Below are 27,735 nucleotides of genomic sequence, written 5' to 3'. Positions count from 1 at the left end.
AACTGAATCTATGAGTCAACTGTACTTACATCTGTTTCAGGACTTTTGTTTTAACATGAAAGAATACCCCAGCACACCTCTGAGCCTTTCCTAAGCAAGCAACTCAAAACCAAACATAGCTTATATCAACTGAGATGCTAGAGAGAAGAAGCAAAAATAAACTCTATCTTAAGATCTGCAGTGGTTTTCATAGCAGCCACATAAAAGCCCGGAGTTGAGAGCATGTGTAAGAATTCAGTTTCCACTGGACCTGCAAACAACCTACTATGTAACTCTGCTTTTTTCCAGGCCACTGAGAGGAACTGAAAGACAAAGGATAATAACAAAATAGTAGATGGGGTCCTTGTTTATTTATGAGTCCATACTATTTACTCACAGAAAAAAGATCTAGTACAGTTAACAATAAAAGGCATAAGCTCAGAGAAATAAAAACTTATGTTCACACAAAAACACCTGTCCATGAATGTTTACAGCAGCTTTGTTTTTAAGAGCCCCAATCTGGAAACAACCCATACGTCATTTGAAGGACGAATTAAACAGCTGTGGCATATCCACCACACAGAACACAACTCAGCAATAAAAAAAAAGAACAAACTATTGATACATGCAACGATCTGGATGAATTTCCAGAAAATGATGTTGAGTGAAAACAACCAATGCCAAAAAGTTATGTTCTGTGCAATGCCATGTATGTAATACTCTTGAAATGACACCACTATAGAAATGGGGCATAGATTAGTGGTTGCCAGGGGTTAAGGAGAGGGTGGGGGCAGGGAAAACTATGTGGCTATAAACAGGCAACATGAGGGGTCCTTGTAGCAATGGAATGTTTCGTAACTTGACTGGATCAATATCAATATCCTGGTTGTGAAATTGTATTTGTGTAAGATGTTACCACTGAGAAAACCAGGTAAAGGGTTCACAGGATCCTTCCGTATTATTTCTTACAAATTAATGTAAATCTGCCACTATTTCCAACTTTTAAAGTTTAATTTTTAAAAAGAAACAAAAGAAAAGATAGAAAATTAAAATCTGGAGTTCCCTGGTGGCCTAGTGGATTAAGGATTGGGATCCCATCCCTGGCCCACGAACTTCTGTATGCCATGGGCACAGCCCCCCTGCCAAAAAAAGGAAAAAAAGAAAAAGAAAAAGTCAGAGAGACTAAAACTCTAAGTTCTTATGGTTAAGCAGTAACTTTATTTCTGTGCTTCCTTGCAGCAAAAGATAAAGAGGAAACCATGATAAGTCATACACTCTTGTTCCGTGATGAAAGTAATCACAGAAAAATTTTAGGAGAGACAGTTTTTCCCCTGACAGTCAATTCTAGAAGATAAATTAACTTAATTTTAAAATAGAACTAATAGGGTACAAATTAAGATCTACAGAGTCAAAGCTGACTTAGAGCTCAGATGGTGTTAATTTTAATGTTTGATAATCCATGATATGGTTAAGGGATCCTAGAAGAAAAAAATGATACAACTTACACAGCCAGTCTTACACATAAGTGGACTAGGGGATCACCCAAAAAATGTGGCTTCAGGGAAACCAAAAAGATACTTCACAGCTCAGGTATTTCCTAAAGAATGTCAGAAAGTCCACCATTATGAATGTACTTCTTTGGCTAAGATTTTTGCTATCTGTAATTCTTCAACTGAAAATGCAGAGGAATGTACACAGAAGGGACCTCTGGGCATCTAAGAGACTTAAAAGAACTTGGGAAAGAGTATCACACCCTCTGCTTTCCCTCCTGTGACTGCAGATGCCTCTTCCCATTAAAGGCAAAACCCAACCTTTGCTTCCCATCCCAACCCGAAAAGTCTCAGCTCCTATAAATATTCTCTGCTTCTACTCGATTATCTGTGTCAGCATATAGACACATTTTAGTATCTCCTATCTCCAAAAGCCAAAAGCAAGATAACCCAAAAATAAAACTCCACCCCTTGACCCTACCTCTCCCCCTACTTCCTGCTCCATTTCTTTTCTTTTTTTTTTTTTAATTATTTTATTTTTTTCCTGCTGTACAGCATGGGGATCAAGTTACTCTTACCCTGCTCTATTTCTTTCCTCTGCCTCACAGCAAACCTTGCATTGCCCATAGTCTTTTTGGGTTTTGGGGTTTGTTTTTTTTTTTTGGTCTTTTTAGGGTCACACCCGAAGAGCCGCCTCTGTGACCTACACCACAGCTCATGGCAACACTGGATCCTTAACCCACAGAGCGAGGCCAGGGATCAAACCCGAGTCCTCATGGATACTAGTTAGGTTCAATACCACTGAGCCACGATGGGAACTCCTCATTGCCCATAGTCTCAATATCACCTGCCTTTCTCTACTCAACCCATTTAAGGGGGCTCCACACCTCAAAGTCTGCATAGCTGTCCTCTATGTCCCCAGATCTGATGTCACCTCTCTGCTGTCATCTCACTAGTTCTCTCTGCAGCATTTCTACCCAGCTGCCCACTCCCCACTTCATGTCACACTTTTTCCTCTGGTCCTCCATGATTTCTCAGTCTCCTACTTTTCCTCTGACCTCACTGGCTGGCAGCACCTTCTGAAGCTGAGTTGAGTACTTGGAGCACATGAGGGGTTTGCTGCATGTTGCTTGCTCCTCCTCCACCCCTTCTAACCTGGAGAATGACCTAAGCGATCACATTGCAACAACCCACATGGATTGCATCCTTAATACACTTGTAGAAACTTCCATGATGGGGCTCTTACCTATTCTCCAGCCACATCTCATCATTCTACCCTTTCTCTCTACAACTTCAAAAGCCTCATCTCAGCAACTTGAAAGAGCTCTACTTCCGGCCTCAAGACTTTCATGTTTCCTTTGCCAGAGCGGCAGGCTGTATTTTAAGAGGGCCCCCAATGATCCTTACCTCCTGGTGTTCATGGCCTTGGTGGTCCCCGCCCCTTATGAGTGGGCTGGATCTTGTGACTTGCTTCTAGTGAAAGAGAAGAGCATAAGTGATGGACTATCACTTTCAACATCAGGTTGTAAGTGACTAACTTCTGTCTTGCTTGCACTCTCTTGCTCTCTTACTTGTTCACTCTAATGAAGCCAACTGCTTGCCGTAAGCTACTGCTGGAGAGGTTCACATGGCAACGAACGGAGAAAGGCCTTGCGCCAATAGCTTATGAAGAGCTGAAGCCTCCATCCAACAGCCTGCGAGGAACTCAATCCTGCGGACACCACTTGAGTCATACTGGAAACAGATCCACCCCAGTTGGGCCACTAGATGATCTCAGCCCTGGTTGACACCTTGACTGAAACCTTCTGAGAGACTGTGATGAGTCAGAGGATTCAGCTAAACTATCCCCAAATGCCTGACCCACAAAAACTGTAAGATAATAATAATACTGTTTTAAGCCACCATGTTTTGGGGGTGATTTGCTACACAGCAATAGATAACACAGTCAGGAACATTCTCCTCCTTGATTCTATCCCTCTAACTCCTAGGTGTCATCAAGTCTCCGATTTAAATGGCACTTCCTCAGGGGTGACTTCCTTTTTCCCAGAAATCCCCCCACATCAGCAAGTCCCTGGCTATACACATGCATACCATTCTCTTCTCTTTTGCAGCATTCCTCACCATTGCCATGAGTTCATTTTCTGAGCATTCATTTCCTGTATGTCTTCCCCAAGTCTGTCAGTTTCAGGTCAGAGCTGGCTATGTTTCTTCCATACGGAATATCCAGTACCAAACATGGTGCCTAGCACATAGTCAGGGTATAGTAATTGTAAAACAAAATAAAGAATAAAGAATTAAAGGATTTAATAAATGAAGTACACCGACCGTCACAGGTCAGAAAGGAGGCAGGAAAAAAAAAAGTCCAGTGCCCTAGTAAAGATAGTTATGGAAGTCTCACCATTCCTAGGGCTTTTTTTTTTTTTTTTGATACTAAAAACAAAAACAAAAAAACCAAAACCAAACAAAACCATGTTAACATGTTCTAGATAAAAATTTATGACAGAGCACATTATAACCAAATTCTCTATGCAAATAAAAAGTCCAACAAGGGTTAGTTCATCTCTTGTCTTAAAATCTTTGAACACCTAGCTCCTACCAAGACATTTCACACATAGAGGGTGTAAATAATTATTTGTAGAATCAACAATAGAATGAGTAGAGGTTTTATCTAGCAGTGTTTTAAGTGATAAGAACAGAACATCATACAATATAAACTCAGTTTTTAAATATATGTTAACACAACTGTTCTTCTTAAAGGCAATTAATGTATTGAGTTATTCATGAATCACATTCTTTGAATAAGCATTTCAAATTTTTTATTGTAGTAGATTTACAATGTGTTAGTTTCTCATGTATAGCAAAGTGATTCATTTATATATGTGTGTGTGTGTATATACATATAACTATATATAGTTTTCATATTTGTTTCCATATATATATAGTTTTTAATATTTGTTTCCATTATTATTTGTTTATTACAAGATATTAAATGTAGTTCCCTGTGCTCTACAGTTAAAAAAAAAAAGGGTTAGTTTATAGTCCAGGGGTCTGATTTTAAAACAAGAACAACACTGTAGTTTTAATAGGCGTAACAGGAATTGATCTGGATAATAAAGAATCAAAGACAAGACAGGGCCATGCTGCACAGAAGCTGCCCCACATGATCCATAGGGAATCCTCTGCTCTTGATATTAAATTTGGGAAAAAGCATCTAGTTTTTTTTGTGAAATAAACTTTCAGCTAAATGCTAAAAGGAGGATTTCCAAAGTTGGAAAATAAACCTGTGGCCACAGAACAGTAAATTCAGGCCAGTTGTTTCAGTTGGTGAAACTCCTATAGGAAAACACTCCTATAGGAGGTGTTGGGTTTTGTTGTTTGTTTGTTTGTTTTTGCAGTACCCAAGGCATGCAGAAGTTCCCAGGCTAGGGACCAAATCCAAGCCACAGCAGTGACAATGCCACATGCCATATCCTTAACCACTAGGCCACCAGGGAACTCCTGGACTTTTTCAATGATAATATTATATAATCAGCAGCCAGTGAAGTGGTTTCATCAGGTCCTAATCTTCACTGCCCCCCAAATAACATCTAACTCACTCCCTGGCAGGGTGTGCCGGGTGCGGCTGAACTTGCAGCCTGCTCTTCCGCTCCCCTTTGCACTCCTGTGCCCTTGCCTTCCTCAGTCACAGGGCATGCCCTGTCATCTCTGTGCCTTTGCACATGGTCCTCCTCTGACTGTAGGTCCTTTAGTGCCACCAGTCCTGCAAAGGCCAGATTCAAATCTGAACACTCCTGATCTGTCCTCAGAGGGCACTTGGGTCAACCTCTTTAGTGGCCTCTACCATGTTCAAAGTTGTATTGTTGGCAGTCATGTGGGTTTTGTTGTTGTTTTTTGGGTTTTTGTTTGGTTGGGTGTTTTTTGCTTTTTAGGGCCACACCTGCAGCATTTGGAAGTTCCTAGGCTAGGTGTCCAATCGGAGCTGCAGCTGCCAGCCTACACCACAGGCAGAGCAATGCAGGATCTGAGCCATGTCTGTGACCTACACCACAGCTCACAGCAACGCCAGATCCTTAACTCACTGAGTGAGGCCAGGGATTGAACCCGTGTCCTCATGATTACCAGTTGGGTTTGTCACCAGTGGGCCACAATGGGAACTCCCCAGTCATGTGTTTTACCTCTCTTCTCTCCTACTCAGACTAGAGGATGTGGGCTCCATCTTGATGATCTGTTTTCCTTATATAACCCAGCACAAGACTTTGGATAGACCAGGGGCTTGAAATGTATTTGTTGTTAAGTGAATAGATGAAAAAAATAAATGACATATATATGCAAAAAAGGCTTTGAAATGAATCATACGTACTTTATATCCCAATGCTGATAATAATATAGCCATGGAAAGAGATGTTAAAAATATTTTAATTTGCCTTTTTATGAAAATTTGTCTTCAAATGTACCAAAGACAGTCTCTCATAAAACTAAAGGAACTTAGAAATGAATAAACAGAATGTTTCTTCACTAGTCAACTTAGATCACTAGCTAGATGTCCTAATACATTACTCTAAAGGGTCACATAAAAGCCAAGGAACTAAGTAAATAACAAAGAAAACTATTAAATATAGGAAAATGAGCCATTCAAAAGCTTTCTGGAATTCTTTAATCGTCTGTTGCTGAACTTGTGACAAAATAACTTGAACAATTTTTAAAGTTTAATAATAAACACTAGTCCTATACAAAGTGATTAAGTCAAAGTAGTTTACTTCAAATACAGGAGCTTAATTATAGAAATGGAATGTACCAGATTATTTAGGGGATGTGGTTTAAGAAGACAGTTTTCTCATGACTAAATCCAGTGTATCCTGAATCCGCATGTTATTTCTTTCTAACAGGGAAGAAGGTCTCCCAGCCGACTTCATGTTTTCTTCTGGATTGAGGGGGATCAGTGTATGGGGGTTGAACTGACACCGAGGCTCCCCCAAGATGCCAACTCTGTAAAAAGAATTATTGGGACATTTGAAGGTTTGCTGAGGCCAAAACTAAGGTGTACGATTGTGCTTGTGCAGGTGTGTACAAAGCTAAGACACACACACACATACACCTGTTTTGTTTCATTTTGTTTTTTTAAGCTTTCCCAGTTTCCATGAACTACCACTGTGGTCTTAAATATGGGTCCAAAAACTTCACCCACATTTCCCAAAGATGATTCTTCTAAAGGGAAAACCTCACTCTTAGAAAGTCTGCTGCTCACATTACCAGATGAGAACTACTGGAAGTCTAGCACAACTTTCCAATTTTTTCTGGTCTAGACAGGTATACCAAGAGCTGATCTGGAAAGGAAACAGGAGGAGAGGAGTAGGGGGTGGGGAGGAAGACAGCCCTTCCACCTTTGTTCAACTTTCTGGTAGAGATGCAGTGTCTGAGCCCCTGGCCCTCCTGGGCCCCACCTAGGAAGGGACACCTGGTCTCTGCTTTCTCTCTCCTGGGGCCACTTACACTGGCATGTACATAGAGTCCAGGTTTTCCTTGTGCTCTTGCGTCTTAGCTGGGAATTTGATGCCTACGTGACGGTACTTTTTCTCAGAGACATTCTGAGCTTTCTCTCTGAGAGAGGGCAGCAGAGTGGACACAACTGGAGAGCGCATGTTGATGGCTTTTTTAATCGCTGGGCGTCTTGCCATCATTCTCCTGGGAGGAGGGGAGGGTGACAATTAGGTGACATCATCCTGTTTTCTAGAAATGTCCTTGAGCTTAGGAAAGTCAAAAGGTCACACCTGAACTGTACAAAAGTCATGCGTTTCTTCTCCCCTCCGGATTCTTCATCCTCACGTTTCCTTCGAGGAATGTTGAACATGCTGGAACGAAAGAGCCTCCCTATTTCTTCCTCGATCTCTGTGAAGTGCTGACGTCGGAAGACAATCCAGGCTACGTATGTACAGAAGGTATAAAAGGACTGCGACAGAAAACAGACGAGGATCACAACCCACCGCTAGGCTATGAAAAACTCCCACCTGTCCCCATAACACCACTAAGGAGATGCTGATGCAGGTGACCCGAGGTCTCAACATACCTGAAAGGCTGCAGAAAATGACACGTGTACTCACCTTTGCAGGAGGAAAAACAGACTGAAAATTTAAGGAGAGACACACAGCTAACGAGCACCCCTTTTAGAAAGGATATGTACTAAATATAAGTGCCTGACAAATGGCTATGGGTTATTTTATACTTCACAGTTCATGTCAAAGAGCAGCATCCCCAGGTGTAGGTGACTCACCTCAAAGAATTTCCAGTCTTTCTGTGTATCTGATATTTTCTCCCTGAAATATAACAAATCACAACCATGGGTTGAAGGGGAAGCTCAATATTTCAGTGATCTAGGTAACCCCTTATCTTTAAAGGCCCCTTTGCAGATGTTACCTGTGGTCCCATGACTAATCACATAAATGCTATCAAAAGGCATTGATAATGAGTGTCAATGTCTTTTTCTTCAACCTCTTGGGTTACCCAGATCAAAACCCCTAGTGTTTGGTCAAAAGTTAATCAATTTAAATTCAGGATAAACAAGCCAGCCGGGGAGTTCCCGTCGTGGCGCCGTGGAAATGAAGCTGACTAGGAACCATGAGGTTTCGGGTTTGATCCCTGGCCTTGCTCAGTGGGCTAAGGATCTGGCGTTGCCATGAGCTGTGGTGTAAGTCGCAGATGTGGCTTTGATCTGGCATCGTTGTGGCTGTGGCGTAGCTGGCAGGGGTAGCTCCGATTAGACCCGTAGGCTGGGAACCTCCATATGCCGTGGGTGTGGCCCTAAAAAGCAAAAAAAAGCAAAAAAAAAAAAAAAACAAGCCAGCGGGGAAATATATTCTTCCAAATGTTTCTAGTGATGTGTTAGGGAGGCAAGGAGAGTGGAAAGGTGGTAAGGAAGTAAGGTATTAGTAAGTATAGAAATAAAGAACTCCAGGTTAAGCTAAAAATGAAGAAAAGAGGAAAAAAATCTTAAACAATGGTGACAGCTACTGAGTGCCAAAAAATGAGAAATAAAACAGACAAAGGTCTATCTATGCCATGCAATCAATTGGCTGGGAAGAAAAATGTGCTCTTCCTTCTGGATGAGGTATGTAGACCGAGCCTTGTCTCTTAAAGGGAAGCAAAATACCTAGGAGGCCTTGCAACAAAAATTCGTGTTAAAGATACAGGTATGGGCACTTACTAAACTTGGCCTCCCTCTGCCTTCAGAGCACAGGCCATTCTGATTGATTCCCAGCCTTGGCAAAGCAGGTATGGCAGGGGGAGGACTTGAGAGCTGACCAAGGGCACTGTGCACCTGTAGTCACTTGACCAGACATGGGAGCCAAGGCCTGACCCAGGACACTCTGAGAAGTAGACCACAGGTCTGCTTCTGCTTCTGCTTGGGCTTCCTTGGAGCAACTGATGCCTAGGATTGGCCCTGGTAGCAGGATCCCCTGAAACATACTGAACTCCCATGATCTAGGGATGGTGACCCAGACTTCTTAGGACCTCCAGCCTTCTCACGGGGACTGCATGGGCCCAAACTAGCCCTCCATGTGCAGGAACCTTTGAAGAGGTGATTCACTTTTACTGGGGTTGGTCTCTCCCCTCCTACAGATGCTTCATTTCCTCTCATGCAAGTCTTCAACAAAGAATTAAGGCAACAGTAATTACAGGGAACACTAATTGGACTCTGCGCCAAATACTGTGCTAAGCCCTTTACATTTACATTTGTCCTTGTAACCAAATGCCAGGGAAATAAGCTTTTTCTTTGAAATGTTTTGCAAGTAGGCGTTCCTGTTGTGGCTCAGTGGTAATGAACCCAAATAGTATCCATAAGGACGCAGGTTCGATCTCTGGCCTTGCTCAGTGGGTTAAAGGATCTGGTGTTGCCTTTAGCTGTGGTGTAGGTCACAGATGCAGCCTGGATCTCCGTTGCTGTGGCTGTGGTGTAGGCTGGTGGCTGCAGCTATGATTGGACCCCTAGCCTGGGAACTTCCATATGCACGGGTGCAGCCCTAAAAAGACAAAACAAAAAAAAAAAAACCCCAAAAAAGTTTTTCAAGTAAAAATATGAAACAACAGTGCCTAGCAGAAACTTTTCAGGAGAAGCCTTGGCGTCCTTCTGTGCCATCTGAAGTCTCCACCTGACAGGAGTGCTTCTGTGGTGTTCTCACCCTCCCATGGCCTCTGCCAGCTGAAACCAGAGACCATGCACACCTGTCAAGCTGAAGCGGAGACCAACCAAACTCTGGTTTTGGAACACTGAGTCAGCGTGCATCCCAGGAGAAGGATTAGAGCGGCACTTAGGATTGCACAACCCAAACCAGCACCATCTTAGCAAGGTTCTGAAATGAGAGAGATTGTCCAGGAAACACACACTTTCTCTCCTTTCCTTTCATTCTTTTTCTTCTTCTTTTTTTTGGGGGGGGAGGGGGCACACCTGAGTTATGTGGAAGTTCCCAGGCCAGGAATCGAACCCACACCGCAGCAGCAACCCAAGCTGCTACAGTGACAATGCTGGATCTTTTAACTCACTGTGCCACAAGGGAACGCCTCGTCTTTTTTTAAACAGTAGGAAAGAAGACACCATGAACCTCCTCCCCTTTCCTTCAAAGTGCCATAAAACTGGGACTTCTTTCTCTCTTAAAGCCCAGAGCAAACCAATGTAGCCACACTGTAGAAATTAAGTTCAGGGACATTCCCACTGCAGATCAGCGGTAACAAGCCTGACTAGTATCCATGAGGATTTAGGTTCAATCCCTGGCCTTGCTCAGTGGGTTAAGGATCTGGCATTGCCGTGAGCTGTGGTGTAGGTCGCAAGATTGGCTTGGAGCCCATGTTGTAGGCTGTCAGCTGCAGGTCCAACTTGACCTGGGAACTTTCATATGCCATGGGTGAGGCCCTAAAAAGCAAAAAAAAGGAAAAAGAAATGAAGTTCATAATGCAGTGGGTTTCTTCCAAATATTCCGATTTAGGTCTGCACATAAAACTGAAATGAGTTCAGGAAACGGAGGCAGAGAATGACTATATTTGGAAACCTCACAGTTTAAATCTACAAATTCATCTCTTTCTGATAGATTCTGAGGTTTTTTTTTAAAAAAACAACTGTTTACACTTTTAATTTTATACATATAAAATAACTATATTTTATAATTTTACATCGAATACATAATAATTATAAATTGGCTATAAATTTAGAAATTGTACTAAGTATAAATAATTTAAGCCACCTGAATCCTCTACAAATTAAAACAGGGTTGAGAAAAGCACAATCCAATAGAAATATAATGCAAGCTACGAATCTAATTTAAAATTTTCCAGGAATCCAGGCAATTCCCATGGTGTCTCAGCGGTAATGAACCCAACTAGTACTCATGAGGATACAGGTTTGATCTCTGGCCCTGCTCAGTGGGTTAAGGATCTGGCATTGCTGTGAGCTGTGGTGTAGGTCGCAATAGAAAAACACTGTTTCCTCTTGCCACATGCTGCTTTAGGTGAAATCAGGTTTATGGTCAAGATCCGCTTTGTGAAAAGGAGAAATTTCAAAGGAATGTGTTTGGGGGAGGGGGAAGAGGCCTTGGTGCATGCGGCTGGAAGTGAGGGCCAGGAATAAGGGCTTAAAGATGATTTAAACACCTGAGCTTCAAAGAGACCCCTTTCTCCCCATCCTCATCCACTGCCAGCCACTTAGGTTACCCATCAGATGACAGCTGCTCTGAGAACAGAGGCTCCAACCCCACCTCTATCCTAGGAGAGGTAGGCTTGGAGCCAGAATTGGCCATAACCAAAGAACCCATCCAATTCTGTGGCTTGTGGCTTGTGGCTTGTGCCATGAGGAGGTTTTCTTATCGATCCTGGAAAACACAGAGAGCTTTTACTAAACATGTGTATAAAATTCTGCCAAAGCTTTTGTAATATCAGGATTTCAGAGATGCATTTAGAATAGAAAGGCATGTCCTCCTTCTTCTCAAGAAGCGTGAAAGCACTAAATTAACAGCCCCCAAATTGCTGGTTCTACTGAATCTTTAACTCCAGAGATAAAGAGCATAAGGTGTTCTAGTCCAATATTAAGTAAGCATCTATTAGGAAGAAAAGTCATGAAATGCACATGAAAATGTTCTGATGAGAATATTAGCTTATTCGCATTGGGAAGAAATGAAATAATGATATGTTAAAAACAGTTAATCATACTGGCAAAAACATTGTCCTTATCTTCTCCTAGGTGAAAACAACAGAAGAAGAATATCAATTTCATTCAAGGACACAATCAACACCCGTGGCCAATGAACAACTTTTACTGCTTAAAAACATGTTGAGATCTGTTTTCCTCAAAATCCTCTCTTCAGTTGTTTGACTTGGATAAAATTTGCTACGTGAAAGGTGTGGGTGGTGAGCTCTAAATGGATTCTTCTCCAAACTGCTACCCAACAGGCAAAAGAAAAGCAGATGACATTGCCTACAATGGCAAAGAGACTCCCATCTTCCAGCAAAGAGCTACTACTACACTGAGGCCATTGCTTACCTGCAAATAGGAGTTCCCTTAACAGTTTGCGTAAGCAGAGGAAGGGGCAGGAGGAGGCAGGTTGTGGCTGTGCCTCGACGTTCCCCGCCCCACGCTGAGCCCCCTGCAGCATTCAAAGCCCCCACAAAGGTTGAGCCAAGCACAGAAACACAGCAGTGGGAGCAGCAACGCCAACACTGCCAACAGGTCTGCACACAACAAGCTGGGAAAGAATCGACAAGCTCATTTTTGCCTGCGTTTAGAAGGCTTAAAAGTTCTGATTCCACTAAGAACAGATCGCACCAGGCCCACAGCACTTGGTTTGCTCAACAAAGCCAAAGCACACATCGAGCAACTTGAAGAAGTTGAGAGGAAGAGCCAACAACCAGCTAGAGAACTTGGAATGAGGACAGAGATTTTTAAAGCAACCACTGGAACAGCTGCAGGGTCCTCAGGAGATGGAGCGAATACAAATGGACAGCAGTGGATCAACTATTTCTTCAGATCATTCAGATTCAGCGCAAGAGGAGATTGAAGTGGATATTGAAAGCATAGAGTTCTCCTATGGAGAAGTGGACAATATCAGTACCACCAGCATCAGTGACACTGATGACAACAGCAGCCTGCAGAGTCGTGGAAGTGACAAGGGTTACTCCGGTGCCAGGGTCAAAGTTTCGTTCACTTCCTAGAACCCAGCATGACATAACAGTGCGGGGCAAAATGTCACTGGGCCAATTCAATCCAATCCAATCTCTTAAATTGGGTCCATGACGCAGTCTCCTCTTTAAACAAAACTATACCTTAACAAAAGGGTCAAAAGACCTCTATTTAAGCAAATACTTAGCCAAAAGTGGGGCAGAGCCTCCCCAGCAGAACAAAGATTCATAACATTCATATTTGAAAACCACAATTTCTAATGGTAGCAAAAAACTTGTGTGAAATTTTCTTGATTTGATTTAGTTGATTTGAAAGAGGACCTTGGTGAGTCCAACCTCTTTTTCTTTTCGGGTTTGCTCATGCTACATTGATTAAGTAGACAGATTTAGGGATGGGATTATGAACCCTTCCTGAGATTTCTTGTCCAAAAAACATATATCAAACCTATAGTAATGACAAGACAAGATAATCAGGCATTAATCTTGGATAGCTAAAGAGGGATTAAAACTCAGCCTGGGACAGCTTATCATGAAGCCTGCAGATGATCAATTCTTAAAAAAAAAAAAACAACAGTGAACAAGCTACCTAAAGACCCCTCAGGCACACAGCTGCCTCTAATTCCATCCAGAGACTAAGCCCCACCCACCAGAGGGATTAAAATCAGCCCCACCTACCAGTGGGCAGGCATCAGCCCCTCCCATCAGGAAGCCTACAGCAAGCCCCCATACCGACTTCAGCCACAAGGGGGGCAGACACCAGAAGTAAGAGAGGCTAGAACTCTAGTATCTGTAAAAAGGTCACCACACCAAAAACCTATAAAATGAAAAGACAGAGAACTATAACTCAGATGAGGGAGAAAGGAAAAACCCCAGAAAATCAGCTAAGTGAGGAGGAGATTCTTAGCCTCCAGGAAAAAGACTTTAGACTGTTGATGCTGAAGATGATGCAAGACATTGGAAATAAACTGGAGGCAAAGATGGATAACTTACAGGAAACACTGACCAAAGAGATACAAGATATAAAACTTAAACAAGAAGAGATGCAAAATACAGTAACAAAAAATTCACTAGAAGCAGCTAACAGCAGAATACAGGAGGCAGAAGAACGAATAAGCGAGGTGGAGGACAGATTAGTGGAAATTATGGATGCAGAACAGAAAAGAGAAAAAAGATTGAAAACAAATGAAGATAGTCTCAGAGAACTCTGGGACAGCTTTAAATGCACCAACATCCGTATTATAGGGGTGCCAGAGGGAGAAGAGAGAGAGGAGGGGACAGAAAAAATATTCCAAGAGATAACAGCCAAAAACTTCCCTAACATGGGAAAGGAACCACTCACTCAAATCCACAAAGCACAATGAGTACCATTAAAATAAACCCAAGGAGGAATACACCAAGACACATACTAATCAAACTGACCAAAATTAAAGACAAAGAGAAAATCTTGAAAGCAGACAGGGAAAAGAAACAAGTAACATACAAGGGAACCCCAATAAGGTTATCAGCAGATTTTTCAGCAGAAACTCTGCAGGCCAGAAGGGAGTGGCATGATGTACTTAACATGATGAGAGGAAAAAACCTCCAACCAAGATTAATTTACCCAGCAAGGCTCTCATTCAGATTTGAAGGAGAAAGCAAAACCTTCACAGATAAGCAAAAGTTGAGAGAATTCAGCAACACTAAACCAGCTTTACAACAAATACTAAAGGAACTTCTCTAGGAAAAGAAAAGACAGCAACAGGAAACAAAAATTCCACAAATGACAAGGCTCACAGTAAAGGTATATATACAGTAAAGATACAAAATCATCCATGCACAATTATACCACCAAAATCAGAAATCATGAGAAGAGGTGGGTACAAATGCAGGACACTGGAGATGAACTTGTAATTAAGAGAACAACAACTTAAAACAATCTCATATACATATAGACTCATATCAAAACTTCAGAATAACTGCAAACCAAAAATCTACAATTGATACACAAATAAGGAATCTCTGGAGAAGAAATATATCTCATAGTAAATAAGTGCAAAATCCACCATGAAGGGGGTCATTTGACATCCTTCTTGGAATGCTGAAGTCTTCTTACATCTGATTCTGATCTCCTCTCCATCAATGAATTTATGGTAATTATAATTAAATAATGCAACTGTACAATTAAATAATACAGTTCTACAGTTGTATTATTAATAACCATTTCTCTCCATGCTACAATGTAAGGTCTGTAATGTCTTGTTTATCACATCACCTAGAATGGTGTAATGCCTATATTGAAGAATCAATAAGATGTAACAAATTGTGAGGACATAAAAAACAAAACAAAACAAAACCAAAAAACCCTCATTTCATGCTCTGCAAAAGGAGAGACTCCCATGAAGCCTTTTAAAAGGGATCATCATGCAACTCAACTTTCTGTTGGATTCCATGCTAAGCAAGCTAACCTTATTCTGCATTGTTAGCACTAGGGCACCCAACCACCAGCTCAACAAGTCAGCCTCCCTTAGACCCTTGGGCAGCATGGGGCAGTCCATGTGCATGACTGCCTCTACCACAGAGGGCCTGAGTTTGGATTGAGGGGCCAGAAGGAAAAAGCGCCACATGCCTCTGTGTGTCTGAGTGAGCCACAAGATTTGTGTATGCAGATGAGCAGGCCAAGGTCTGAGCCACGGCAGCATTTTTATTTCAGATTTTGATAGCTGCTTGTATGCATTGCAAACTAAAACGATATCTTTTTAAAGCTTGTCCATAAAAAAAAAAAAAAAACACAGATGGCTTTTATAGTGAAAAACACATGTGAAAAAAATCATCTATTTTGATGCAGCACTTGATAATGACAAAACAGCTCACTCTTTAGAGTGCACAAAATAAATGAGGTCTGGGATAAGCAGAAAAAAGGTCAATGCTGTTTTTGTTTTCTTTTAGAGTCATTACCTTTTACCATCTTTTAACCATCTATAATAGGCACACTATCATAGGTAACATAGTTAAATTTGGCACTTGTCTAATTTTATGTAAAGATTTGTTTCCATTTTCCTATAGGCAGTCTCTCTCCTTCCTCCCAATCCCACTGTGCAGGTACTATTGGTGCTCCTGTCAATATTTTCAGAAAAAAAAAAAAATTTTTTTGTCTTTTTAGGGCCGCACCCATGGCATGTGGAGCTTCCCAGGCTAGGGCTTGAATCAGAGCTGTAACCTCTGGCCTATACCACAGCCACAGCAATGCCAGATCTGAGCCGCATCTGCAAACTGCACCACAGCTCACTGCAATGATGGATCCTTAACCCACTGAGCAAGGCCAGGGATTGAAGCTGCGTCCTCATAGTTGCTAGTCAGATTTGTTTCCACTGAGCCACGACGGGAACTCCTCAGAAAGGTTATTTTAAGCGAAATTTCAAGGGTGCACTTGGATGTCATGTGTTTGTTCCCTTTGTATTTCAAACTCCAAGATTTTCCCCTGACTCCAGGAAGCCTTGGAAACCTTACCCTGGCTCTTTAGACTTTGTCTACTTTAAATAGTTTAACTACCCTTAATTACTTAGAAAAAAAAGCTTTAGGATTTTCATAACTTACTGCTGGTTTTAATGGGTTGTTAATTTCAGTCTTGTTTTATTTTGTTTAGAAAGGGCTGGACAGGGAAAAAGAAAATAAAGATAACCATATACAGCAGTTAAAAAAAAAGTTTGTGTAAAAGTTACATTGTAATAAAAACATGCTGTTAAAAGTATAATAATTTAAGAGGAGGTTCTATATCTAGGAAACTAAAAGATATGATAAAATTTCTAACCATGATATATTTATAGTTTGTTTTTTATTCCCAAATATGTTTGCAGTACCTATGTTCTTTAAAAGATTAAACAGGAATTCCCGTGGTGGCACAGTGATTAACGAATCTGACTAGGAACCACGAGGTTGCGGGTTCGAAACCTGGCCTTGCTCAGTGGGTTAAGGATCTGGCATTGCCGTGAGCTGTGGTGTAGATTGCAGACGTGGCTCGGATCCCGCGTTGCTGTGGCTCTGGCATAGGCCAGTGGCTACAGTTCCGATTAGACCCCTGGCCTGGGAACCTCTCTCTATATGCCGCAGGGGCGGCCCTAGAAAAGGCAAAAAGACCAAAAAAATAAATAAATAAAAAAAAATAAATAAAAGATTAAACATAAAACATGGGCAATAAAATTATGGGGTTTTTTTAGGGCCACATCCACAGCATATGGAGGTTCCTAGGCTAGGGGTTGAATCAGAGCTGTAACTGCTGGCTTACACCACAGCCGCAGCAACGCCAGATCCGAGCCCAATCTGGGACCTACACCACAGCTCAGGGAAATGCCGGATCCTTAACCCACTGAGAGAGGCCAGGGATTGAACCTGGGTCCTCATGGATGCTGGTCAGATTTGTTTCCACTGAGCCACAAGAACTCTTAGTGCAGGTGTTTTTTTTTAACCTTGTTATGGACTGAATGTGTCTTCCCTCCCCACCCCCACAACCCTAATTCATATACTGAAGCCCTTAAACCTCCCAACATGTTACTGGAAGATGGAGCCTTTGGGAAATAATTGAGTTTGTATGAGATCATGGTGAAGAGAGGATGATGGTCTTAGAGACCTTTTCAGAAGAGGAAGAGACTCAAGGTCTCTCTCTCCACCATGGAGGACACAGTAAGAAAGCAGCTGTCTGCAAGCCTGGAAGAGGAACTTCACGGGAACCTGACGACCCTGGCATCCGGATTTCGGACTTCCAGCTCTCACAACTATGAGAAAATGAATTTCTGTTGTTTAAGCCATCCAGTCTGTGGTAATTTGTTATGGTAGCCTGAGCTGAGAAATGCAAAACTGAAAATCTAGCTTTCTCAGTTGAAGTGACACTTTTAAAGACAGAAGAAATTAGAGTTAATGGTAAGTTTAGAAAAGGTGATTTTACAAGTGATTGCACAGGAAACTTCCTAAAGCTATTATTTTATTACAGTGCCTTTCTTGAAAGTTTTGTCAGAAAAAAGAGAAAATACCACTTCTTCCTAAGTGATGGGGTCTATAGCTAGCTGAATTTCTACTGACAGTTCAAGGTACCTAGAAAGGCCTCCTGTATTTGGACCACAGGAATATTTTGGGTTTTTTGTTTTGTTTTGTTTTTTTTTTGGCTGTGCCCACAGCATACAAAAGTTCCCAGGCCAGGGTTCAACCTGAGCCACAGGAGTGACCTGAGCCACAGCAGTGACTATGTCAGATCCTTAACCCACTAGGCCACCAGGGAACTCCAAGAATTATTCCATTCTTAAAAAGCATATGGTAGATCTATGTGCACTAATCTTCAAAAATATCCAAGATTTGTGAGTGAAAAAAGTACATTTCAGAATGACAATAAAGCATTATCCCATGTATGTTAACAACAACAATAAGGAAGTACATATGTGTAATTGGGTAGAAAGCTAGAAGGACATACCTCAAACCAGAAGTAACAGTACTTCCTTCTGGGGAGAGAATGACATTGGAGGAGGGAGAAGGGAGTAGGAGACTTTCATTTTTAACTCTGTATATGAACTAACTATAAACTATACACATACTATTTAGGTTTCCTACCCTCTATGTTGCATAATTAAAAACAAAGAAATAAATCAAAACTTCACACTGGTATAAAAAAAACTAAATATGTAAGTGATAATCTAATTTAGGACCACCCAAATTCCTTTAAAGATCACTATGAAAGTGGCCCCTGGTTGCCTAGTGGGTTAAGGATAAGGTTACTACAATGGCATGGGCTCAATTCCTGGTCTGGGAACTTCTGTATGCAAAAAAAAAAAAAAAAAAAAATTACTATGTAAAACTTTAATGGACAAAATAAAGAACCATATGAATAAAGAGAGAATATATCTTACAGATCTATGAGGGGATTCAATATAGCAAAGATGACACTATTTCCTAAGTTAAAGTATAGATTTTTATATAATAGGCAAAAGGTAAAAGGTTCTTGGTAGATATCTTCTAGTACTTGATTAACAGTGAAATTTATTTTGGAGTTCCCATCATGGCATAGTGGAAACAAATTCGACTAGGAACCATGAGGTTGCGGGTTCGATCCCTGGCCTCGCTCAGTGGGTTAAGGATCTGGCATTGCCATGAGCTATGGTGTAGGGCTCGGATCCTGCATTGCTGTGGCTGTGGTGTAGGCTGGTGGCTACAGCTCTGATGAGACCCCTAGCCTGGGAACCTCCATATGCCGGAGGTACAGCCCTAAAAAAAAAAAAAAGTGAAATTTATTTCAAATAGGCAAAATTGCCAAATACAATGTTTCCGGAGGTAAGAGGAATAAGTACTTGTTTTCAGCTATATTGCCTCCTTTCCAGCCTGGCTCACTGTTACACTCCCTGAGGTAACCCTCCGCACTTCTCCTGACTTGGGTGCCACTCTCTGTCTATCCCTCTCTTGCACCTGTCCCCTTCGCTGGTTTCCTTACCTGATGACTCCTCCAAAAGTCTGTACACTCCTTGAGGGGAGAGACAATTTTCCTTGTACCCTGGCACTTAGCACCATGACTACCACAGAGCAATAATGTTTTTAATAAAGCAAAGCAAAATAGAAACTATAGTTCTATGTTTAAAACAGAAAAACCAATTAACAGGGAGTTCCTGTTGCGGTTCAGTGGGTTACAAACCCGACTAGTATCCATGAGTATGCAGGTTTGATCTCTGGCCTTGATCAGTGGGTAAGTTTCTGGCATTGCCATGAGCTGCAGTATAGGTCGCAGATGCGGCTCAGATCCTGCATTGCTGCAGCTGTGGCATAGGCCGGCAGCTGCACTCTGATTCAACCCCTAGCCTGGTAACTTCTACATGCCATAGGTCCAGCTCTAAAAAGCAAAAAAGCAAAAAAAAAAAAAAATCAACGAAATTCAATAGGGATTCCCTAAAATGGGTTAAAATATTAGAAAAATTCAACAGCTAATAAACAAGAAATGTTTACTAAACATTGGGAAAAAATCACTAATAAATATTACTGGAAAATTGGATATTAGTAAAGAAATAAGCATCTTACATTCATAGCTCACTTGAGCTGATATCTTGTAACAAATTTCAAATGGATCAAAGACCTTTTTAAAAAAAATCCTATTTTTAAATACTAAGAAAGGTAAGGTTTTTAAGCCCAGGAATAAACAGAATGAACTCAAGAATGCAGGAACTTGTATGACTAGTAAATGGCATCAAAACAAGATGGAAAAGTTCAAATAAGTAAAAATTTTAAACATTTTCATAATGTGTAAAAAAGAAATGTCAAAACAAAAGCAACAATCTAGAAAAACAATTGACTAAGCCTTGCTATATAAAACAAATTATTACAAATTCCCAGTTTCCACTTGATAAATTGTTAAAAGTAAATGAGGAAAAGGCAATCAATTATTTTACACAGAAAAAAAGCACAAACTCATAGTCATGAAAGATATTCAAAGTTAAATAAAATATCGTTAAGATTTTTATACACCTTTAAGCTATCAAAAATATTAAACTAATCTATATACTTATTGCTGATAGTGATACAGAATGTTTTTCACCTTTTTAAAGAACAATCTGGCAATATGTAACAGGAGCTATAAAACTGGGGGTATTACATTCTGGGTAATAAGCCATAAGTAAACAGCCCAATGAACAAAGTTATTTATATAAAGATATTCAATGTAAAAACTTATAAAGCACATCAACTATAATTTTTTTTTAAAAAAAAGAAAGAAAAAGCATTATAAAGCAGAACAATGGAAACCACACAAATATACACAAGAGGGATAGTTAAGCAAACTGGTATATTACACAACAGAATAATTATAGTTGCTATTCTAAGTTGTAGATGAGGTTATATAAGCAGAAAAATAGAAGAAAGTACATAAAAAATGTGGAACACAAAAAGTATATATAATACAAATTATTTGCATTTTGAAAATGTGGGGGAATGTGGAGACAGAGAAGTCACGTGTTGTGTTCTTTTCCAATAAAGTTTTAAAGAAAATAAAGAGGTCTGGGCTTGACCATGGCATAGATCTTGAGCCTGCTGTGAAACTACTACTCAGAGAAAAGAGATTTGGGGCAAATGATTGGAGCTTCCTCTCCTGTGATCTCATCCCGTGATGAGATGCTTAAAATTTTAATTCCAATAGATGTAAAACTGTTATGCTAAGGTAAAAATTATCTTCCCACTGGAGGAGTTCCCGTCATGGCACAGCAGAAATGAATCCGACTAGGAATCATGAGGGTTCGATCCCTGGCTTCGCTCACTAGGTTAAGGATCCGGCGTTGCCATGAGGTGTGGTGTAGGTCACAGACTCGGCTTGGATCTGGGCTCAGATCTGGCCTTGCAATGACTGTGGTGTAGGTTGGCGACTGCAGCTCCAATTAGGCCCCTAGCCTGGGAACCTCCATATGCCATGGATGAGGCCCTAAAAGGACAAAAGACAAAAAAAAAGATTTTTTAAAAATTATCTTTCCACAAACAAAGTTATCTTATAACCCCCATCTCACTCACTTCCACCTACAACTGCTGCTGCAAAACAAGCAGCAAATGGACGGAAGACACACCCAATACCCCCTTCAGCACTGGTCCATCACTCGGCCTCTGGCCCCAGGCGGCCACACAACCACTGTCTGGCAGCAGGAAGCCTTCCTGGTGGAAAGCAGGATTCCACGGAGCTGACACAATCTGAGAGAAATTTAAACGCAAGGATTGGAGGGTTGCTAAAACATCAGCCGCACCTGGAACTAACATAGAATACTGTAAATCAACGATACTTCAATAGAAAAAAGAAAAAATATATATATCAGCCGAGATGCTATACTCATTTGGCTCTTACAAACAAGACATTACAGGTGTTCAGGCCAGAGTCTCAGTGGAGCCCAGTGATTCTCTACCACAAAAAAAGGAAATTCTCTCAAGGACACCGACAGCCAAAGTTAAGAGGCATAAGGATGTGGATACACAAACAAGTGAAGATCTAAAAACAAGTGAGAATCTAATGAAATTAGATTCTGAGGAGAGGAGGCTTACTTTCCACAGCACATGTGATGCTTATCAGGCATTCCCAAGCCCAGGATGAGGACACAGTACTTCTGCGCCAAGTATTTCTGTGCTTCTTCTAACTTACTGATAACAAGTTCCATCTCTTTTTTCTCTACAAGGCCCCTGAAAAGAAAAAACAATAATTGTGATTAATCCTGGCAAATGTCCCTATTGATTAGTGAAAAGTCGGAAGTATAAACTATTTTGAAAGAAACAAAAGTGAGTCCACACATTTCATTCACTTATCTTTTCATTTATTTCATTTGAGCTGTGGCAGAGGATGGCCCTCTGAGGCCTTGGATATTTATCACTGCAACCAGCCTCTGAATTTTATGGTGAATTTCCACTTTTTAAAAATAGTCTCTTTAATATATTGTGCTATGTATTCTTAATTTTATACCCAGGCAGTCCTAATTTATATAGAACAGCACACGAATGCCCTACACTACTTTCTAAGGCAGTTAGCAGTCCACTTTCCTGCTGTTTTGCTAAAACAGCCATGAAGACTCTTTCCCACCTTAGCTTGCCCGGGGTTCCTGATGTTACAAAGCTTGGGGCTCAATGTTTGAACTACTCAGAGTTTGCCCACCCTCAGTTCTGTGTTTGCTAAGGAGGCATTCGAGGACTTCTACTCAGGGAACTTTGGCATCAGTTACAATCACCTTGGCTCCCAGAGAAAACACAGCCCCAGTTCCAACTGAATCACAAATGAACCTTCTAAAAGACAGCCTGTTTTTAGCCTACAGCATGCCGGAAGCCTAATTTTAGAAGTTTTTGCAGTACAATAGAGTAGGAAACAATACTGCTAACAATGCATCCCAATAATTGCTATTGCAACCTGAAGTGTCATTAGCTTTGTCCCTGCCTTTTTATTTTCAGAAAGATGTGAGCCGAATGAAATGCATTCTCAACAACAGGGACCACACGCTGCCCCTTCTGATGTTAATCACAAGACCGACCACAAGAGGATAAGCTATGGTGGAAGGGGGTGGGTTTGAGGATAGAGACCTTTCAGCCCCCCTATTTCCTTCAGCAGTACCACCCTCGTCCTTCACCCCTGCTTTGCCAAAGCTGCCCAGTAGTTAGTCTCTTCTTCGGCTGTTGAAAACAAAGCAAACCAAACAAGAGCAATGAAGAAATGTTTTGAAACATCTGAGCCAACGGTTCTCAAGTTTTATTTTATGTAAGAATTGCCTGGGGTATTTGCTAAAAGTGCAGATTCCCAATGCCACCCCCTCTTTAAGACTTGAATTCAGTAGATCTGGGTAGAGCCCAGATTTACACAAACCCGGGTATAATCCTCTGGAAAAAAATTTGATAATAATTTCAAGTACCATACAATTGGTCATAAATGTTGATCCAATAATCTCTCTTGGAAATTTAATCTTTTTAAAAAATCATCCCAAGTTAGGGGAGAAATCTTATGCATGGAGATATTCAGTGCAATTATTATTTATCTGTTTGTCTATCAGAAAAACTGGAAACTCCCAAAATATATAAAATAGAGGCATAACAGGTGTCATGATATCAGGGACTGGTACCAGGAGTATGATAGCCAGGCACTGTTTAAGGACTTGACATTAATCTAACATATGAGCCCCCGTGAGATTTAAGCCAGGCACCAAAGTTTGTACCCTTAACCACTACACTATACCACCTCATAATAGGTCAATAAGTCATTAACATACAGTGGCTTGATGGAAAGTTATGCCATCATTAAAAATACAATTATGAAGGCTGAAATAACTTGAAAATACTTATGTATAATTTTTTTCTTTTCATTTTAGAATTTCTTTTTATTACTATTTTTTTAGCCTCATCTGTGGCATATGAAAGTTCCCGGGCCAGGGATCAAACTTGTGCCACACTAGCAACTCAAGCTACTGCAGTGACAATAGCAGATCTTTAACACACCGAGCCACCAGGGAACTCCTCTGGTGTGATGTCTAAAACTGCAAACAAAACTGTACCTGTTAACAGAAGCTGTAAGTCCTAATTACAAATGGATATACTCAGGGGACAAAGAGCAGAGTTGAGTGGTAGCAGGGGGTGGGTACATCGCACGGTGGTTTAGGCACAGGCTCTGCAGTTATAGAGACCTGAGTTCTAGCCTCAGTTCCACCACTAACTCCGCATGTAATCTCCAGCCAGCTATTTAAAAACCTCTCTGAGCCTTATAGCTTCTTCGTCTGTAAAATGGGGATAAGGCTTCTTCTTCTGGAATTAGGGCTTTTAGTCATTGGAAACCATCAAAGGGTATCTTTGCTATCCTTCTATATTTTTTCCTCTCTCCTATCACAAGTTGTAGGCTTTCTTTCCTCCCAAGTGCCAACTACTTCTCATCTAATCTGGATGATAACTGTAAAGTGAGTGCTGCTATTATCCCCATGTTATAGCTCACTAGTTTGACTGAAATTAATTTGTTTTCTTAAAGTTATTTATGTCCAGTAATTTCAATGTAACTTATATTTGTTTCTTTTTCTTTCTCTCTTTTTTTTTTTTGGCTGCCCTGTGCGGCATATGGAGTTCCCAGGCCAGGGTCAGATTTGAGCTGCAGTTGCAAGCTGCACTACTGCGGCAACAGTGGATTCTTCAACCCACAGTGCTGGGCTGGGGATTGAACCCGCATCCTAGCACTCCAGAGACATGGTGCCACAGCAGGAACTCCTTGTTTCTATTATAATAAACCAGCTGACTATTGGAAGCCTGAAAATGAAAAGTTACACTTTTTTTCTTAGAATAACACCACAGAATCATTAAATTAAGGCTTAGATTTTTCTTTGCTATTCTGTTACTGATTCCTTCTAAGAAAATCTACCATATACCACTGTGTTCTAATAAGTTTTGGTATATTTTGGAGTTCCCGTCATGGCTCAGTGGTTAACAAATCCAACTAGGAACCACGAGGTTGCAGGTTTGATCCCTGGCCTCACTCAGTGGGTTAAGGATCTGGCGTTGCTGTGAGCTGTGGTGTAGGTCACAGACATGGCTCAGATCCTGCATTGCTCTGGCTGTGGTGTTGGCCGGCAGCTACAGCTCCAATTGGACCCCTAGCCTGGGAACCTCCATGTGCCAAGGGTGTGGCCCTAGAAAAGACAAAAAAAAGACCAAAAAATAAATAAATAAATAAGTTTTGGTACATTTAAAAAATAACTAAGAAGCCTTTCTTCTCTGTTATCTACTCCTATAAATTAAGAAACGAAACAATGTCTCTGCTTGATTAGCAAGAACTCACGGAATTAGAAAACACCATGCAAAATATAAGCTAATGTGCTACTAAAGCCTGTTAAGTTTCTTCTTGGGAAACGGTAAGACTCCTCACGCCTTTGGAGCCCACAGCCGGCTTGAGCCCATTTGCTTGCTACCATGGAAACATTTCAAGTTCTCTGGCTGCTCTGCTGGATGCTACATGTTATAATGGCTTTATTGGAGCAGCAGTGTGAATTATTTACTTGGTTCTTTACGAAACTGCTATCCAAATACATTTATCTACCCATAAAATGTTTTTCAAACTGCTTGATTAGGCAAGGATTCTGCATTTTGAAAACATTCTACAGATATAAACTGATGACTCCACCCAGCCTTCCTAACAGCTAAATTGTTGGGTTGGTTCCACATGTACTGGGGAGGGCAGCCCAGGCACTGGGAAAGCTCCATGGCTTGCAAAGGTCACCAAGCCTGAGAGGCATTGTTCTGCTCTGAACTCTGAGTTCCCAGATTCTTGCCCTGTACAGCTCTGAGCCACCTCCACCTAAAGTGATTAAATTCTTCATATGTAGCTTTTGTTTTCTTCAGCGATATGGACTATCAGTTTGGTCATATCTGTTAATTTTTTAAATTCTTAGGGGTTTTCTTTTTTTTATAGATGCTTACAAACTCTTTTGCAAGAACTCTTTAAGTATAAAAAACACAGGAACAATATCTATACCTGCACTGTCCAAAGTGGTAGCTGTGAGCCACATGTAGCTATTGAGCACTTACTGTGGCTAGTTTGAATTGAGGTATATAATTGTAACATAGATATCACTTCAAAGACTTACTACATACAAAAAAGTAATTCATCAATAACTTCATAACACAGATTACAGGTTGCAGTGATAATGTTTTTGAACCATTAGGTTAAATAAAATATATTTTAAAAATTAATTTTACCTATATCTTTTTATATTTTAAAAATAAAGCTATGAGAATATTTTATTTTATTTTATTTTTTGCTTTTTTAGGGCCGTACCTGAGGTGTATGGAGGTTCCCAGGCTAGGGGTCCAATTGGAGCTGTAGCTGCCGGCCTACACCACTGTCACAGCAACACGGGATCCGAGCCATGTCTGCGAGCTACACCACAGCTCACGGCAATGCTGGATCCTTAACCCACTGAGCAAGGCCAGGAATCAAACCTGCAACCTCCTGGTTCCTAGTTGGGTTCGTTGACCACTGAGCCATGACAGGAACTCCCAGAATATTTTAAATTACATAAGTGGCTCTCACGTATTGGGCATACTCTTTAACTGGGCAGCATTGGTCTATATTATTTTGAACATTTAGTTAACAGAATAACCATCTGAATTATTCAGTGAGCTTTAAAACTGGTAAACTCCTTGCTGTAAAATGTTTTAGCATACTCCCAAGATTTTAAGATTTCCACAATCTTGGTATCCTAGACAAAAGTTAGTTTTAATACTGGCAGTGATAAAACTTTTAAAGTACACTAGAGATTATCATACTAAGTGAAGTAAGTCAGACAAAGACAAACACCATATGATATCCCTTTTATGTGGAAAATAAAAAAAGGATACAAATGAATTTATTTGCAGAACAGAAACTGACACACAGACTTTGAAAACAAAGTTATGGTTACCAAAGGGGACAGGTGAGGGGGGCATGGACTAAGTTTGGGATTGGCATATGCACACTGCAGTATAGGGAATGACTGGCCAATGGGGACCTGCTCTATAGCACAGGGAACTCTACCCAGTATTTTGTGATAATCTCTATGGGAAAAGAATCTGAAGAAGAATAGATACGTATATATGCATAGCTGAATCACTTTATTGTACAGCAGAAATTATAACAACATTGTAAATCAACTATACTTCAATAAAACTTTTTTTAAAAGTGCACTATAAAAATCCTACTTACACCATATAGCTTTTGGGTTCCTTCTCAAATGAGATTTTTTCCAAGAAATAATATAAATAGTACAACAACGCCATAAGGAAATTGTCAAGATACTTATTCCTATGGGGAAATCAAAAGAAAAAAAAATGATGACATATTTCAAACATAAAGCTTGTCATAAAAAATATATGGGTTTACAACATAAGAATAAGTAGAAACACATTATCATACCTATAACATAGCTAATTTACCATTTAAAATTCTATCTACTAACTGTTGAAGATATAAGAAATCTAATTTTTGTAAGCAAAACTTTTTGGGATGTCACACACTGATTATAATTTTGCTTATCAATTAGTTTTGTTTTGGTTTGGTTTTTTTTTTGGCTGTACTCATGGCATGCAGAAGTTGCGGGGCCAGGGATCAAACCTGTACCACAGCAGTGACCTGAGCCACAGCAGTGACAATGCCACATCTTTAACCAATAGGCCACCAAGGAACTCCCAATTTTCTTTTTTTTTGCCACACCCACGGCATGTGCAAGTTCCTGGGCAAAGGATCAAATCCGTGCACAGGTGCAGCAACACGAGATCCTTAACTCGCTGCACAAGGGAACTTCCTAGTTTTCATTTTTTTTTTTTTTTTTTGCTATTTCTTGGGCCACTCCCTCGGCATATGGAGGTTCCCAGGCTAGGGGTATAATCAGAGCTGTAGCCACCGGCCAACGCCAGAGCCACAGCAACATGGGATCCGAGCCGTGTCTGCAACCTACACCACAGCTCACAGCAACGCCGGATCGTTAACCCACTGAGCAAGGGCAGGGACCGAACCCACAACCTCATGGTTCCTAGTCGGATTCGTTAACCACTGCGCCACGACGGGAACTCCCTAGTTTTCATTTTTAAAAAGTTTTTTTTATAATACAGGTACTTTATGGTTTAAAAAATGCACATACAAAAA

At 40.8% G+C, this 27,735-nt stretch overlaps 1 protein-coding gene and 1 pseudogene across 3 annotated transcripts in view; one reads left to right on the top strand and one right to left on the bottom strand.

Annotated features, from left to right (window-relative positions):
- Positions 1-6,108: 6,108 nt before the first annotated feature.
- PPP1R36 (protein phosphatase 1 regulatory subunit 36) overlaps positions 6,109-27,735 on the bottom strand; it is a 34,343-nt gene continuing 12,716 nt past the window's right edge. For all 3 annotated transcript variants that reach the window (XM_047796801.1, XM_047796802.1, XM_047796800.1), the window contains exons 6-11: positions 26,797-26,895; positions 21,648-21,782; positions 7,738-7,780; positions 7,238-7,416; positions 6,960-7,151; positions 6,109-6,455 (exon numbers count right to left, since the gene is read on the bottom strand). In XM_047796801.1, coding sequence (XP_047652757.1) covers positions 6,287-6,455; positions 6,960-7,151; positions 7,238-7,416; positions 7,738-7,780; positions 21,648-21,782; positions 26,797-26,895 — 817 coding nt within the window. In that variant the 3' untranslated portion in view covers positions 6,109-6,286. The remainder of the gene's footprint in view (positions 6,456-6,959; positions 7,152-7,237; positions 7,417-7,737; positions 7,781-21,647; positions 21,783-26,796; positions 26,896-27,735) is intronic.
- LOC125135576 (max-interacting protein 1-like) lies at positions 8,549-12,659 on the top strand (annotated as a pseudogene).

The sequence above is a fragment of the Phacochoerus africanus genome, chromosome 9 (assembly GCF_016906955.1).
Source record: "Phacochoerus africanus isolate WHEZ1 chromosome 9, ROS_Pafr_v1, whole genome shotgun sequence".
Taxonomy (NCBI): Eukaryota; Metazoa; Chordata; class Mammalia; order Artiodactyla; family Suidae; genus Phacochoerus; species Phacochoerus africanus.
The sequence above is the reverse complement of the archived record's forward strand: the minus strand, read 5'-3'. Positions and strand labels throughout refer to the sequence as shown.